The sequence below is a fragment of the Ahaetulla prasina genome, chromosome 1, assembly GCF_028640845.1.
Source record: "Ahaetulla prasina isolate Xishuangbanna chromosome 1, ASM2864084v1, whole genome shotgun sequence".
Classification (NCBI taxonomy): domain Eukaryota; kingdom Metazoa; phylum Chordata; class Lepidosauria; order Squamata; family Colubridae; genus Ahaetulla; species Ahaetulla prasina.
The window spans coordinates 96,182,470-96,200,528 of record NC_080539.1 but is presented as its reverse complement, the minus strand read 5'-3'; the positions used below and the strand labels follow the sequence as shown (position 1 = coordinate 96,200,528).

Here is an 18,059-nt window from a genome sequence, read left to right as displayed (position 1 = left end):
TGGAGAACTAGAATATGAAGATAGCATGGGAATGGAACATAACTTATCTTAAATGGTTTTGAGATTTTATGCTACATCTTGTTTTTTACAGCCTGGAGTGAACCATTTTTTAAAAAAATGTTGGACCCTATATAAGGCTTGGTACTATTCTAGTTTGCTAAGTGGTATTAAAAACTGTAATTTAATTATAATTGAAATCTTACAAAAGCTAACTTTTAAGGTAATAATCAAAATATCTTTTAAAGAACATCTCCAAAGCATTTTCAAAACAGGCCATGATTATGTGCACACCTACTGCACTACATCGAGGACATCAAGAAGAAAGTTTTGTAAAAGCCAGAACAGACCTGACATTGCATGAGAGCAAACTGTAGGGAGCAGCGCCACTCTTCTAACACAGAGCAGACATGGTCCCAGCGCATGTTCATCTGAGACAGTTGTTCCTGCAGTTTCTTGTTTTCCTCACTGTCTGACTGCATGAATTCTGAACTGCATAGGTTGATGGACAAAATGATGGCTTTGCGATTATCAACAGCCTTCTGCAGCTCCTTGAAAATAGCAAGGTGGGTGGTAGAGGAAAAGAAGATAAGGGGGGAAAAACCAACCTGCTAGAACCTTTTCAGAAAATAAACTTTTCCATCTCAACATTTCATCCATTAAAGATAGTTACATGTGTTGTTTCTTAGTTATTATTACTGTGCTACATTTTTTAAATTATGTTCGACAGCTGGGTAGTAATAGGCACTTCTAAAATCTCTTACTATAAAGAGCAGAATGCATAACAAACTAATACGTTGTTTTATAAAGTAAAGCTTATAGGCATGGCAGTATGTGAAAAAATACCTTGGCAGACATCAAGCTGAGCTTATAACTGGCCTATTAAAGATTATATACCCCTGAAGAAATAATAATTGTTTCAGTAGCTTCAATGAAAATTTAGGAAGGAATTTTGTAAACTAACTTGATAATTTTTCTTCATAAAATGAGGGGGTTTGAAATTCTAACACTAAAGCATTAAAAACAACAACAACAGTAACAACAACAACTACCCTTGATATAAAAAGGTAAAATCTCCTCTCAGTCCATCTCAGCTTCTGCTGACTTCAGGGAAACATCCATGAAAGGAAATTAAATTTATTTTATCTGAATAAATAAACAAGCAAGATAATGTTAAAACAAATTCCAAGTGAAAACCTACTTTCAGTTTTTTAATCCGGAACTCAATGGTCTGTATATCTGTGCTAAGATCAAGGCAACGCAACTGGTCCAATTCCTCCTCAGTTTCTCCCAGCCAAACCCAGATGTTGTTTAGGTCAGAACTGAACTGCTGCCACTGTTGAAGATTCTGCTTCATTCTCAGTTCTTTACTTAAGGCTTGGGCCTGAATTAACTCCCATCGATCAATGACACCTAAGAAAAGAAGGCCTTGCTTTATAAAAGTCGGTTCTTAACTTTCTGTCCAATTGAACTTCCCAATATTTCATCACACTAAGAATGATGAAGGTACCAGAATGAGTTCCCATCCCTGCTTTTCCTATTTTCCCTTCTGGCTTCAGTTAACTACATGAGTAGACAGAAGACATTCAGCCCCATAATAAGAACAGAAGCAGAGGATTATCATAATAGCCCCACCTACCCTGTACCAGATATCGAATGGAATGGTTATGTAGATTCCTGAGTTTTGATCCAAATTTAAGCTCAGATTCATTTTAAATGAGTCTGTCTTAATAGTTCCAATTTAATCCAGAACTGAACAAAATTCTAGAATAGCAATATTATAAAACCACAATAGACTCTTAGAAAATTAAAAAAAATAATAACCAGAAACTAATTTACAAACAAAATTAATAAGTGTTGAACAGAAAACATTTGTATATACAAGAGGATCAAGGTTTAAGTTCTGAATCTGATACACTTGTTCTGTTTCCTCTTGTCTCCTGGATGGCACTGATTTTATTAAAAGAAGAGATAATATACTATAGTTTTTAGAGACTGAAGGATGCCAATGTAATATCCCAGATGTAGGTATATTCTCAAAATTATTTCAGAAACTAATTAAATATCCACAATTGTTATCCTGATAAAAAGAGTTAAATTCCAAGCATATTGAAGTTGCCTTAGTGCTAGCGCCTGCTTGTGCTTCAAAGTGATTAGAAACATTAATTGTGTGATTCCCAGCTGATCTCAAAGTATGTCCCATCAAATAGGATCAGATATCTAATCTCACCATAGGTCCTGGTGGAATACAACAGGGGTAGAAAAGAGAGGGCGTTCAGATGTATGGATGGTGTCCTGTGTGCATGCATACATTTATGTGGGAAGATCTGACTATTACTTACCAGATGTTTGTGGCTCTGCATTGTTCAGGTTAATAAATCCAGACAGCTTTTCCTCTTCTTCTTTCAGTTTATGTTCAAGCCGTCTTACTGAATCTATACTCCTGCTGCACTCACCCAGGAGCTTCATCTGTTTTTTAAAAGAATCCCCCAGATAACTTTTCAGTAGCCATGTTTTCACAATTTAGCTTGAAATAGCTAAGACTTTGATAGGCAAACTACCATTTTAGTTGTATAGAAATTTGGGGTTTAGTCACAATTTTGACAATTATTTAATATGTATACTAGCTTACTTGGATCACTGCATTTGTACTATATGACAAACATTAATTAGAAGGGGCATACAATGCATTGAAAACACACAACAATAACAATGAAAAAATATACTGTTCTTTGCCAATTGTTTTACAAACTGTTTAACTAGATGACACTCAGAAGATTCATTATAAGAATGTGTGGATGATTATTTGTATGACTGGGTTGAGGACGAGCAAAACAGGTGAGATATAAATACCATTTATTTGGTAACCCATAACTTCAGCTAGCATTTGGAACCATCCATCTATTCATCTAGTTAATAGTTAATAGAATTTTATTGGCCAAGTGTGATTGGACACACAAGGAATTTGTCTTGGTGCATATGCTCTCAGTGTACATAAAAGAAAAGATACGTTCATCAAGGTACAACATCTATCCATCTATCCATCCATCTATCTATCTATCTATCTATCTATCCACCCACCCACCCTGAATAACCCTGGTCCATTTTGCATGTTTCAAGATGGGCTTGTGACCGGTGATTGCCTATGCCACAATTAATCTGTTAGGACTGCAGGACTTCATATTCTTTTCTTGGAGGTTACCATTTCTGTACATCATGAAGTTTAATTTTACATCCAGCCACTAGGTAGTAATGCTCATAGTACTTACATATCCTTTGTAGCTAGAATCGAGCTCAGGCCCTGTAGGGGTTTTACTGCGGATTATATTCTCCGTTTGCTGTATTTGGAAACGACTAGTGTCCAAAGCTTTGTCAAGCTGCCGAATATGTGTTTCCAAGGAACCTGGTTCTCCTGCAGTAATTATACAAATGAGATGTTATCAACTTGAGCAGCTAAAATATCTCAGACCAATAAAATGGAGAGTGGGGTTAATTAGGTTAGGAAGCATGAGAAAGGTTGACCGAATAGCATATCTGACAAATTAAATCTATAAGTAATTTGCAAATGGATCAGTAATTGAGGACAAGTTATTTTTTAAGGAGAAAATATACAGTGTTGACCAAAGCAATCAATTTTTAGAAATAACTCTGAATGGAAGGCAAAATATTCTACTTGTATTATTGCATCTTCAGACGTTTAAAGTATTGGTGGTATTCTCACTAGGTAAATAAGGGGAGTGTTTGAGAGAAAAGAAAACTACATTCTGTTTTCCTCTCAAATAATTTCATATCTCCTATAATTTGCCTCAGGATGCAGTAGTATATCCCAGATGAATACAAATGGCTACTTTTGGAACAATTACCAAAAACAAAACAAAACAAAACAAATCCCAACAACCCAGAAATTTGAATGATCCATTAATTTTCTTTCAAATTTGGAGATAGAATGTTTCCTTAAGTCTCTTTCTAATGTTTTTTTTAGCATGCAAGGAAAACAGAATGTCCCAAACCCTGAATATTTTCATTGTATATGTCTATATTTTACAGGTTTTTTAAAGTAGAAAATTAAACTGCAAAGCAGCAAAATTACTCCAGGATACATATTTGCTTTTTTTAAAAAGGACACAGCACCTTCCTTTATTATAGCCATAATTAGAAATATTTGGAGAATATTAGCATTCATATTTCATGCTTTAAAAAAACCTCTTCCGGAATAAAATCCAGTTATATTCACTTCTCAGCACAGTAGAAATTATTGGTGGCACTAAATCCCTCTTCTCAGATGCAAGTTCTAAATAGAAATAGCAAAACTGAGGAACCACGGGAAAGATATGGTGTCTATGTGTGGTATGTAAACGAGGGAGGAGAACCTGTGAGAGCAGAGGTCAGCTTGTGCAATGTGTGATAGCATCCAATATTTTCAAACTGTATAAGAAAATCTGATAATGCAGAGAGAGGAAGCCAGCCTGACACTACAGGTAGTTCTCAACTTACGACTACAACTGAACCCCAAATTTCCATTGCTAAACAAGGCAGTTATTAAGTTTTGCGTTTTGCTCCATTTCACGATATTTCTTTTGCCACAGATTGTTAAGCAAATCACTGCAATTGTTAAATCAATTGCAGCTTAATCAATAAAGTGAATAATTGATTTCGTTTGTCGAAAATGAGTTGGGATATTTATAAATGGGGATCACATGACCCCAGTACAGTACAAATGTGCATAAATATATGTCAATTGGCAAGTTCCCGGATTTTGATCATGTTACCATGGAGATGCTGCAATGGTCTTAGGTGTGAAAAATGATCATAAGTCACTTTTTCAGTACTGTTGCAACTTGGAACAGTCACTAAACAAATGGTTGCAAATCAAGGACTACCTGTATATTCTTTCAGTTCCACCTATATAACCCTTATTGGGCCTGAAAAACTTTCCTTATAGTACAGCACAATAAAAATTTATACAGTTGGTGATATTAGTTATTTCTTATCTGAATCTAATACAATATACTGATGCATTTCCCCCCAGCTCACATACTGTGAGATGGGGATGTTAGCGCTATTACTGTGTTATATTTTAAAAAAGAAAGACCTCAAATTTTGTGGGTTTGCCAAATATCCAGTTGGAAGCAACAATATTTTATAAGGTACTTTTTGTGTGAGGAAATAGTTTTCAATTTGCTGGTGCGCCTGAGTGAATTAGAGTGATTGGTTAAATAATGAATAAAGCAGCAGATGTGTTAAGAAAGCTCTAGTAGAGATATTTTAGGATTACAGCAATTTTAGGCTTCTTAATGCCTACCACAGACATTTTTGAGAGCATTTTCAGTATGTTTTATATAGGCTTCGGGGCTCTCAGGAATCACTACATCTGCAAAGATAAAACACAGCCATTGATTCTTAGCAATAATTATTGAAGGGAATCTGTGAATTTTAACAGCAGATAGTAATTTACCAAATTTATTCTTCATTTTGCTTAGAGAAAGAGAACTGAAATTAATCGTAGCATCTGATCTGTATCCAATGCTATATTGTGATAACAGAAATCATTAATGGAACAGACTTTCTCTTTCATTCACTGATCCCAGAGCTCTTTTCTAGTCTATTTTAGATGTTTAGGGAACTCCAGAGCACATCTGACAAAAACATGGATGGTACAAAGAGGCAGTGTAAAGGGAACTCCTTAATGCAAATAAAAACCTTATTACATTAAAGTGGAAGTACTTCAAGTAAAGAGAGATCTTAAATCCAGTGTCATTACAAGTTAGAGCTTATTCTATAATTTCATACCTGGAGGTAATCTAGTAATTTTAGGCTTCTTAATGCCTACCACACAAGAAAATACCACAATCAGATGCAAATTGCCACACTTGTACTGTAATGATAGTGAGAAATACCTAGAGAGACTGGGTGAAGAAATGCTGCCTAGGGAATGATCAGGTAACAGAATGCATAGCCTGCGGCAGCATAATGAATGGAGAAAGAGGTTCAGAAAGGATCCTCCCTAGTTTCTCAGTCTCTCAAGGAGAAATAAGTGTATATTCAGACTTGCAAGATTTTGTTAATGTAGTCTTACAATAAAATAAAATTAGCTCATCTGGTCATGTTGCCTGTCTGGTCTACCTGGGAAAGCTGACATGTATATTTCATGATGCTTACCTCATTCAAATTCAATGATTTTTCTAAGAACTTCTTGCTTGTAACTTTTTCAATTGGTCATCTATGCTATTATACACGTGAGCATTGTCACATATGCATGCCATTCTTGAACCATAATGCTGAGATAGACTCTGACCAGAGTTCCATCCCTATATGGTATGTACCCATGGTAGCCTTCCAGAAGTCCCTCAAAATGTGGCTCTGTCAACAGGTTTGGGGATTTCAGGGACACGGAAGTTATATTGTCTGGAATATCAAAAACATTCTTCTCTTTTTAAAACATTACATCAATATCCTTATTCCAGAATAATGTTATTAATGTTTGTTTTTAAGGTGGTTTTTATTTTATGATGCCCAGAGTCACGTTTGCGTGAAGGATGGCTATATAAATCTGATAAATATCTGAATAATCTGAATAAATGAATGAATACATGCAAAAATGTGGGTAAGCTTATATAGCGTAGTGGTTAGAGTTCTACATTTGTCACAGGACACTAAGGTTTGAATCCTGACTGCTACTTACAGTACCTTATTATTAGGGGGCCTTGGGCAAATACCCAGTGGTGGGATTCAGCCAGTTCGCACCACTTCGGGAGAACCGGTTGTTAACTTTCTGAGCAGTTTGGTAAACTGGTTGTTGGAAGAAATCATTAGGGCAGAGAACCGGTTGTTAAATTACTTGAATCCCACCGCTGCAAATACCCCTAATGGTTCACTTGCCTACCTCAAATGTGAGAGTAACATGAACTGGAAGGATCACAGTGCTCAGACAACACCCAGATTAGGTCTGCATCAGATGTTGGAGAACCAGGACAATAAGTAATAAGTAGGCTACTGGAACAAACCATACATAGACAAAGCAAAAAAACCTGGAATGCTACTACAACAGTAGACCTAATAAGAGGGGATACGTGAGAACTACAAATGGACAGAAAACCTGCATCCACACCAACTGAGAACACTTCAATGAAGTGAAGAGGAAGCTGCTTACACAACTTGAGATAAACCAACTATGCATTACATCCTAGACTCAAGAAGACCTGGAAGAACAACTGGAGGGGGACCTGAAGTTGGAATATCACTGCCACTCCGTCCATTACAGAGCATAGCTGTTGATATTGAGGCATAAGATCATGGATAAAACCAATGAACTGGTGGGTCTTTGGTGCTTTCTGAGCTTTGTTGTTTTCTTGTAGACATTTCATTACCAACATCTGTAAGAAAACAATCCAAGTCAGAGAGTACTAAAGACTCCAGAGTTCAACCCTAAGCTACAAATATTATCTTCTATCAGCAAGGAAATGGTATATGCTAAAAAGTAAAGGTAAAGGTTCCCCTCGCACATATGTGCTAGTCGTTGCTGACTCTAGGGGGCGATGCTCATCTCTGTTTCAAAGCCGAAGAGCCAGCGCTGTCCGAAGATGTCTCCGTGGTCATGTGGCCGGCATGACTCAACGCCAAAGGCGCACGGAACGCTGTTACCTTCCCACCAAAGGTGGTCCCTATTTTTTCTACTTGCATTTTTACGTGCTTTCGAAACTGCTAGGTTGGCAGAAGTTGGGATAAGTAACGGGAGCTCACCCTGTTACACGGCAACGCTAGGGATTTGAACCGCCGAGCTGCCGACCTTTCGATCGACAAGTTCAACGTCCTAGCCCCTGAGCCACCGCGTCCCCCTTGCTATACCACCATAATTCTGGAGATGCTTGGCTACACAATCAAGAATAGTAGTACATACCCCCTCTCTAGAATAAGCCAGAGACTAAGATCAAAGCAACTCAGAGAGAGGTTACTCAACTGATAGAATTATAGAAGAGTGTGACAATTAAGACTCTGCTCCTGAAAAAATACAAGATTCCATAATTCCATCTGAAGACCTAGAGACTACTAAATAAAAGCTCACAGCACTTGCTACCAGGTTAAGGAGATGCACTAGAGAAGCAGAGGCCAAGATTAATGCCCGCTTCTCCAAACCATCCAAATACTCAGTGCAACAGCAGAAAATGAATCGTTCACAGCAATTTCCCAGAACCGGAACCAGTCACCATCAAAGAAGCAGACATCCAACAGCAGGTCAAGAACAGCTGGAGAGCACCTGGCCTGGACATGATCACATCTACCGGTTAAAGAAATTAACAGCAGTGCACTAATGCCTAGCAGTCTAGCAGTGTGCCAAGGAAAACAAAAAAACAAAAATCACTGTTATTGATTTTAAGGAGAAAATGAGGGGATAGTGGAAAGTATGCCTGCAAGTATTATATATATTTATGTCACACAATTACAGTATTCCTGCCAAAAGGTTTTTTCAGCAACTGAGTATTCCAAGGAAAGCATCATAGATACACAGAAATTCCTATGTGTGATTCAGAGAATACAATGAAGAATTAAATGTAAACTGAGTTTTAGATCACATTTCTATGAGCATTTGAAAGAAAATCTTATGGTTTTCATAGTATTTATTTCCAGATAACTGGAGATAAGATCCAATATTTTTTCTTCTACTTTTCATTTTTCCATAGAAATAGAAAATTACATGAAAAGATGCTGAGTTACCTACATTGTATTTTTATTCTTCAAAACCAATCAATTGAATTAGGTAAGTTTAGCCTGCTCTGATTTGATCAGAGCGCACTTGGCTAAGCCACCCCATGTCAAACCAGTCATATAAATGCCATCGCTCTATGCATATGTCTATGTGGGTTTGCTGCATTAGGAGACAACACGATTGCCTTTACTAATTCACAGATGGGAAATGACAAGGAACCATAATTCCCAAATGCATACAATAAAAATAATAACTAACTATAGGGCCAATTATTTTATCTTAGTCAAATGTTTTCTTGAAATGTATCTTCTCTATTTTTCCCTTGTAAAGACTGTGCAATGTGCAATGTCACCTAATAAACCCATTTTTGATTAAGTACATTCTGGTTTCAGGATGACTACAGTTAAGAACAGAGCCTACTATTGCAAAACTTAATTACAAAATGGTTCAAGTTAAATATGCAATGGTTCAAGTTCATTGCACAGTATATCAGCTTACATACAAATTTGGCTTAAGGACAGACCTTGGGAAGGGAACTTGTTCTTAATCTGGGACTGCTTGTATCTCACTAATTCCTTCTATGTGCCAGTTGGAGAATATTAGTAAAGATTTTTAGATTCAGAAGTGGCCCTCTAACCTTACATCAGATGTCTCAAGCATGAAGGCCGGTTGAAGGGAGAAGATCTTAAAAAAAAATTCAGTGTTGGAGCATTCACAACTTCTGCAGGCAAGTTGTTCCACTGATTAATTGTTCTAACTGTCAGAAAATTTCTCCTTAATTCTAAGTTGGTTCTGTCCTTGATTAGCTGCCACCCATTGCTTCTTGTTCTACCCTCAGGTGCTTTGGAGAACAGCCCGACTCCCTCTTCTTTGTGGCAACCCCTGAGATATTGGAACACAGCTATCATGTCTCCCCTAGTCCTTCTTTTCATTAAACTAGACATACCCAGTTCCTGCAACCGTTCTTCATAGGTTTTAGCCTCCAGTCCCCTAATCTTCTTTGTTGCTCTTCTCTGCACTCTTTCTAGAGTCTCACCATCTTTTTTACATCGTGGCAACCAAAACTGAATGCAATATTCCAAGTGTGGTCTTACCAAGGCATTATAAAGTGGTATTAACACTTCACGTGATCTTGATCTTATTTAAGAAGATCAAACATCTGTTGATAGATTTTACCTGCTAGGCTTGTAGCTCCTTGAAGATAAAAATCTTTGTCGTCCCTCCCCTCTTCGTCAGAGTGAAGGGCTCTTGAGACTGCGGTCTCCAGGTCACGACTCAGGTCATAGTCATGATCCCATTCCAAGGGGATTGAATCTACGCTAGCTGGCGTATCCCGCCCTGACCTTTCACTTCGGAGTGGCTGGGGAAGAGACAGCGAGAGAATGGAGGAAGGATGTGGGGAAAGGACACTGTCTGCAGATTTGTCATGCCAGTGCAGGTCGGAAAGATCTGCTGATTCATCCAGATCCACTTCACGATCGGATAACTCATGCTCATCGTCTGTGAGCTGGAAGGAGACATTAAAACAATAATGAATGCTTTTCATAAGGAGACCTTCTACTGCTTGCTAGGTCAAGAGGACAAAAATCTCGCTGCATGACATCCATCCTTTCAAGATTACAATAAATAAATAAATTGAAAAACGTAAGTTGGAAAAGCACCAGCTCTTTTTTTCTTTCACATTTTGCATTTCATCATTACATATTATTATTTTAGGCTGTTTTCTAGATCTCTTCATTTTGTAGGACCACTTAGAAGACTGGGGGCGGGGGGGAAGACTTAATGTAAAAATGTTTACTTCCTCACAAAAACCTGGGGAATGTTTAGGATAAATGGGCAGCTCAGATCTTACATCTACATGAAACTTAAAAGAGACATCTTTTAGTTGAGAGATAATAACCTTTTTTTTTTTTTGGCAGTGTTACTTTTAAGTAGTGGATGGAGGCCTTGAAAGAACGATATGAAGGTGTAAGAGGCTTAATGCATCTATTTTGTGTCCTACCCACTCCCCCCAAAAAAAGTTTTGTCAAAAATATACAATAGCTCCACTGCCAGACTTCAGCCGTGTAATTTGGAGATGCTCAAAGGCAGGCCTGGAAAACATATATGGCTGCATGCTACCTGCCAAGTAGCTTTGTAAGGCCCACCCACATTTTTTTAAAAATTATCCCCTCCTGGAAGGAGATGCTGCCAAGTGCCTCCAAAGCCTTCAGGTCTCACTGAGGCCTCCAGTTTCAGTGCTGCTGCTGCCTCGTAGCCACTGAACACCTGAACTGCGCAACATGTATTCTTTGTGGCCCAAGATTATTTTTCATTTATCAGTTTGGCTTTTTTCCCTTTACAATTTGTGCCCTAATGAATGCAAAAAACGGGGTTTGAAGGGGCTGCACTTAGGACACGAGTTATCCAAAACAGCCATAATAACTCTGTAGGTGCTTGAAGAAGAGAACACCGAGTCTATGATGAAGTCTAAAATTAACAACATGTGCAAATATCGATATAGCAAGTTTAACACTTACTGGAAGACGAATTAATTTTTTGTGGTATCTTTCTACTCGGCCAAAGACCTCGTGGCAATAACGTCTCAGCTCGTCCAACTCTTCTTCAATGACAGCTGCATCTAAAGGCTCACTTTTTTCTAACAGTTGCTCACCCTGGCCAATAATTTGCTCAATTTTGTTGTTGTTCAGGGAGATCTCCTGTTGAAAAGCCTGAAACACAACGTGTAATTTATTATACAGGACATAAGAAAAGTCAGGAGCCAGAGGCCAATCACTATACAGGACATAAGGAAAGTCAGGAGCCAGAGGCCAATCACTATATAGGACATAAGAAAAGTCAGGAGCCAGAGGCCAATCACTATATTGTATGTCTATGGAGATTCTCAGTCATCCAGGACATGGCTGTTCCAAAGGTGCTTTTTTTTTGTTCAAGAAGCAAGTGGATTTTCTGGTTTACCAGAAAGTCCAGATGTCTCTTGGAATAAAAGCACCTTTGGGACACTATATTGTATATTTTATTAATTATTTTCCCCAAAATATTTTATGTCAGGTAAGTAAGGAACTGTTTAGAACAGGGGTGTCCAACCTTGGTCCCTTTAAGACTTGTGGACTTCAACTCCCAGAGTCCCTCAGCCAGCAAAGCTGGCTGAGGGACTCTGGGAGTTGAAGTCCACAAGTCTTAAAGGGATCAAGGTTGGACACCCCTGGTTTAGAAGAAAATGGCAACTTATGCATTAATGTAATTTATCTAATAAATTCTTTATGGGGTCTTCTTTTTTCAATGGGGACTGACCATGCTGTATATTTCTGGTACATATAACCAATAAATTGGTTTATTTTATCTCTAGCAAAGATTTCTACAGCCATTCCTGAGTGGCTATATCATTTAGCAATAGTTCGCAAATACGACAGTAATTTTTAAAAAAAAATTACAATCACTGTGTACACTATTTACAAGCAAATGTCATGCTCCTGACCTGACACATGCTCAAGTGACTTGCATAGAGAGAACTTGATCTAAATGTGACAGCAGCAAGCAACAGTCATCGCAGTCTCTCTCTCTTTCTCTTAGCCACGTATTTCTTTAGTGACTATTTAGATCCCAATTTAAAGAACAGACTGCAGTTGCTGAACAGGGTGCATTATGGATACTATACAGAATAAAAACAAGGCTGGACAGGGCGCTGATTATTCTTATGATGAACCCAAATTTTGCTCAATGCCTGATGTCTATGTTAACATAACTATAAACATCCCATAAAACTATCAGCTTGAAAAGAATAAATGCATTTTGGTAAGCATACTTCAATAGGGCAGTTTTTGTTTATGACCCTTCCAGGATGCAGGATGCAAAGAATATAATTTTATAACAGGTGACAATATTTTACCTGATTTTAGCCATTGACTAATCTTTCTCTCATCATTAAGGAATCTGTGACCTAAAACTTGGAATCAAAATTTTCTTGTGACACAGAGAACCTATCACATAATGACAATGTTTTTAAATTTATTTATTTTATTTTATTTCATCAAGCATGTATGAGATAACAGATACAAGTGTAAACATGATTATGAATACATGAATTGAATCGAAATAAAAGGGAACATTAGGACAGGGATGGTAGGCACTTAAGCATGCCCCTTAAAGACCTCTTAGGAATGGGGTGAGGTCGACAGTAGACAGTCTAAGGTTAAAGTTATGGGGGTTTGGGGAAGAAACCACAGAGTCAGGTAGTGCATTCCAGGCACTGACAACTCTGTTACTAAAGTCGTGTTTTCTGCAATCAAGTTTGGAGCAGTTTACCATAAGTTTGTATCTATTGTGTGCTCTTGTATTGTTTTGGTTGAAGCTGAAGTATTCATTGACAGGTAGGACATTGTAGCAGATGATTTTATGTATTACACTTAGGTCGGACCAAAGTTGGCAAAGTTCTAAGTTGTCTAAGCCCAAAAGTCTGGTTACATAAGGTGTTTTGTTGCGAACAGAGGAGTGGAGGACTCTTCTTGGGAAATACCTCTGGACTCACTCAATTGTATTGCAGTGCGGGTTCCAGACAGACGAGCTGTATTCAAGAATTGGTCTAACAAAAGTTTTGTATGCCTTAGTTAGCAGTCCAATATTACCAGAGAAGAAGCTACACAAGATTAGGTTAACAACTCTTAATCCTTTTTTGGCAATGCTGTTACAGTGAGCTCTGGCACTTAGATCATTTGAGATGAGCACTCGAAGAGTGAAGGTCATCTACTCGGTCGTATCCACCCAGTTTGTATTTTGTGTTCTGATTTTTTTTGCCAATGTGTAAGACAGAAAATTTGTTGGTTGAGATTTGGAGTTGCCAATTGTTTGACCATTCTGACACATAGTTAAGGTCTTTTTTTAGGGTAGCAGCATTGTCAGTGGTATTGAATAGTTTTACTATAATGTTACTCGCATGAAAGTTAGACACCAAGTAATGATCGGAATTGTAGTGAATATATATATATATATACACACACACACACACACATACATACATACACACATACATACATACAGTTTACCTTATTTTAAATTATACAGCTAATAGAAAAGAGTAAAATGTGTTTTAGGAATATGTGATATATTCCTAAACAACAAACCAATTTGAGGCAGAAGACTTGAGTGGCAAACTATTGCTTTACTTTATGATGTGACAAACGTATGGTAGAAAATGGTTAGGAGGATAAGTTGCAGTGGAAAAGCAATGGCTGAGGAGAGGATTTTCGTATTAAGTACAGCTTATTTGGGCTCGTTATTATTTATTTATCAAATTTATATAGCTACCCATCTCAAAATAACTCTAGGTGGCGCTATTGTAGTATTCATACAATAACATTACTGTATGAAACCTTGCTCATGAGTGTGTGATAAATTTTAAAGCTTACTATTTTTCCTTCATACATATCATGTTGCATAAAAATTTAGCTAATGATAAAATCTGCTCTGCTTTTTATTATTGTGATCCTCTAAATTTGCATTTCTGTACCTTGAGTTGCTTTATCTTTGCTTGAACATCACACTCTGAGAAGTGTTCAATGTTGGTGAGCTGTAAGTCCATCTCTGTAAGCCAGACCAAAATGCTATCACGTGCCGTCTCAAATTCTTCACGTTGGCCAATGAAATGCTGTGAAAAAAGGAAACATGATGATTCAACTTTTTCACATTAGCACATAACCTTTACACATTTAAAGCAAAATCCAAAGATATCAACTAAAACTGCTGTTCTTAAAATTGTCCCTTCAACTGCAGAAACATTACAATAAAAATTAATGAAAATGGAGGAATACTTTAAGTCTGCGGAGGATGGAGATCACTCGTTTTTGCAAGTTGTCCCATCTCTGGTTTCCTTCGTGGACCATCAACTTGAGGCTGCCAGCAGAATCAGTGCGATTTTCCCTGGCCAAGCGGCGGTACTGTTTGTTGATCAGTTCTAGTTGAGTTAAACTTTCTTGTACTTGACGCTGAAAAGCCTACCAAAAAGAACAGCAGCAAAATAACCCATTAAACTTCGGTCTTTATAATCACTACCTTTGATTGGATTATTTAGTTATTTTTACTTGTACCTGGTAACTTTTCTATGAAAGAGAAATTATTATCCAGGCTTTTACATTCGGTTTAAATCCCTTGTCACACTAGAGAAAAAGATGTGAGTTTTACTTACATAAAAGTAGTGCTAAAGATTGCTATCTGAAGTATATTTTTTCCTATGCCAAAGTATCTATATAGGCAGCAATTTTCTTGAGCTATTAGGAAACAATTGTTATGCAGTACATGAAATCACTGTGCTATACCAACTATTTTGAAACAGAACTTTTTAAAAATTCAGGTGCATATTGATACTTAGGATAAAGTATTACATGTTTCTAAAACAAGGTATTTAGGAAGCAGGCAACCATTTGGCAATGGCATCCCAAAAAATATTTTTATACAAACATGTTTAAGTGTGTCTTTATAGTCCTCTACTTTGTGACAAAATGCTAATATAATTAAAACAATGGAATGGATTTCTTGCAACCTCAGAATAAAAGATAGACATAGTTTGTTAAGTCAATAAGCTTGAATGCATGGTAATGTAATTCTATCACATAAAATAAGTCTGCGTAGGTAGACCATAATAGAGAAAGAAAACTGTGTGCACTCAGGATCTTCCAAGGAGAGATCAGGGGATTAAATGCTATTCTTGAATGACCAGCTGTAACAGAACAAAATGATCTATAGGCACATTCATGGCCATCAACATTAACTCTGAGTTATTTCTGCTGCTTTTTATTAGCAATCAACATGATTAAAATGAAAACAGATATTTGTGCAGCAGGTTGCAGCCAAGGACAAAAGGGAGCTATGTAATCTGAAGCAGCAAATATCTTCCAAGGTTTCATCTCATAAATGATCAATCAACTCAATTTAAATGTCAGTGCAGAGGGTAGAAAGGTGGGGAGATTAAGTAAAAAGAAACAGGCTACAATGGAAATTATATGAAACATTCAGTTGGACAACAACAAAAAACATTAATAAAACAAATCCAGAAAAGCAAATCCACCTGTTTGAATCAGTAAGAAAGACTACAGATTTTAAACAAGGAGGCTTATGTTGAGTCAACACCACATGTGTAATTTCATCTGTTGCTAACATTTGTCCAGAGGAATGGCAGCTGTAAGGTTTTCTACTGTCTTACAATAATACGCTTCTATATTGATATTCTAGTTTGCTCAATTTAATTACACTTTAGCTGAGACTTTTCAAAAAAGCAAACCCTTTCAAATGTGTATGGCACTTTACTATTCAAATAAAAACTAACATTGTATTTATTTTGGAGAAATGCAAGGCTTAAATCTGACAATTCTTTTGCCTTTGTAAACGACTCTGTGGTTTATAAAAAGTATCCAGAAGATAAAATTTCTGGAATGCAGCTTTTCTTTTATCAGGCATGTTGAAATGCTTCTCTTTATAAACTTTTAAGTGAGTTTTCTTTTACTTCCACTCACTATATAATGTCTACTGTACTGTAGCATATAAAAATAGTAAACAAGTTAAAAGCCAAGTAAAAATCTGTTTAAACAACTTTTTCAAGATGCCTGCAGCAACCACACATTGAGGGGAGCCTAAGTGGATAGCTGAAATGCATTTGGATAAAAGAAAATGAAATGAAATACACAGGAAAAAGCTCACAGAGGAACACGTATTTAACATCTACTAAAATATACTTTGTTCAGTTTTATGTAGTAGAGTAAATTTCATGATTCTTCAGTAAGAAAAAGGGAAATGGAATTGAAAGTAAGGAATGCTTTTATCCAAGAAATTGATTGACTCATTCATATAAATGGACCTTTGGGTATTAGCAAGATACCACTTACTACTTAAACATGATGACAATGGTTTGAAATAATAAAAATGGTAACAAAAAGAAAGGATGAGAATTTCAAAATTAAAAAAAAATCAATAAAATATAAAAAGGGTATTTTTGTATTGTATACAAAAGGATATTTTGTATTGTGTAAGGAAGAGTTCAAGCCTAGGCCATTAACTTTAGGTAAAGGTAAAGATTCCCCTCACACATATGTACTAGTCGTTCCCAATTCTAGGGGATGGTACTAATCTCCATTTCAAAGCCAAGAGCCAGTGCTGTCCACAGACATCTCCATGGTCATGTGGCCGGCATGACTAAACTGTTACCTTCCCACCAAAGGTGGTCCCTATTTTTCTACTTGCATTTTTTACATGCTAACTGTTAGATTGGCAGAAGCTGGGACAGGTAACGGGAGCTCACCCCACTATGCAGCACTAGGGTTTCGAACCGCTGAACTGCCAACTTTTTGATCGACAAGCTCAGTGTCTTAGCCACTGAGCCACCATGTCCTTGCCATTAACATTACTCTGAACCAAAAAAACAACAACACAAAAAAACCCCCAAAAAAACACCCCAGGATGTATTCACCTGTACAAATTTTATAATTTGGATAGTAATATCATGTCTTTTTATGTCATCTTCCTATATTTTCTCTTTCTGGTGATCATAATTATATTTCCCATTATATCTATAAACTGGCTGATCCACTTTGTTTGTTCTCCTCTGACTCAACTGAAAGAAAGGAAGAGATGGGGAAAGCATCCATTTCCAAGTGGAATTATGCTTCTTCCTGGGCAGAATAAGCCAGAAAGGGAAACTAAACCAAACCAAACCAAACCAAACCAAACAATAGCCCAACAATAAGAACCACAGGTACCTCCTCCTTGCTAGAAAAGAACAATATGCTGTTCCATTGGGATGACATCATTGCCTGGTGAAAGTCAATTGTATCATTTGTAGACAGGAGTATCATTTGTTGACTATGGCCTTACAATGACCAATGCATATCAATCAAGTGCGCTAATTCATTTTAATTATAGTTTACAGCAGGACAAACAATCTGTGATCTATTTTTGCAGTTTCAAAGTCCTTTGCTCTAAGGTAGAATTTGATCTTTAACTAAAATAAAATGAGTAGAGTTACACTAATAAGGTAGAATAAACTTGCTTCTGTGACAGCATCAGAACAGATTGTATTTCAAGCAGATAAAATCACCTCAAACTTCTTCAGTTCTTCTTTAGCAACTGTATATAATACACCGGAAGAACTAGGGAAAGCAGCTGTCCTTTCAGAAATTTTCAACCAATCTTCAAAGCGAGAATAATCATCCAAAAACTTCTGCCATAGTCTCCAAGTCTCTTCAATTCTGAAACAAAGATAAAAATAGGAGAGGCTGAATTTCACCTTAAAATTGTTTGCTATCTCATCTAGTTACCAACTGTAATAAAGAAATCGTGTTGCCTATTCGAACATGCCCAAGCAGACAAATAG

The 18,059-nt window shown here is 37.0% G+C and overlaps 1 protein-coding gene across 1 annotated transcript in view; it reads right to left on the bottom strand.

The window, feature by feature from the left end:
* SYNE1 (spectrin repeat containing nuclear envelope protein 1) overlaps nucleotides 1-18,059 on the bottom strand; it is a 363,177-nt gene that overhangs the window by 15,091 nt on the left and 330,027 nt on the right. The window contains exons 129-138 of the mRNA XM_058172424.1: nucleotides 17,784-17,934; nucleotides 14,509-14,691; nucleotides 14,208-14,345; nucleotides 11,221-11,412; nucleotides 9,878-10,208; nucleotides 5,300-5,368; nucleotides 3,267-3,409; nucleotides 2,340-2,466; nucleotides 1,199-1,410; nucleotides 348-548 (exon numbers count right to left, since the gene is read on the bottom strand). Of these exons, the coding sequence (XP_058028407.1) occupies nucleotides 348-548; nucleotides 1,199-1,410; nucleotides 2,340-2,466; nucleotides 3,267-3,409; nucleotides 5,300-5,368; nucleotides 9,878-10,208; nucleotides 11,221-11,412; nucleotides 14,208-14,345; nucleotides 14,509-14,691; nucleotides 17,784-17,934 (1,747 nt within the window). The remainder of the gene's footprint in view (nucleotides 1-347; nucleotides 549-1,198; nucleotides 1,411-2,339; nucleotides 2,467-3,266; nucleotides 3,410-5,299; nucleotides 5,369-9,877; nucleotides 10,209-11,220; nucleotides 11,413-14,207; nucleotides 14,346-14,508; nucleotides 14,692-17,783; nucleotides 17,935-18,059) is intronic.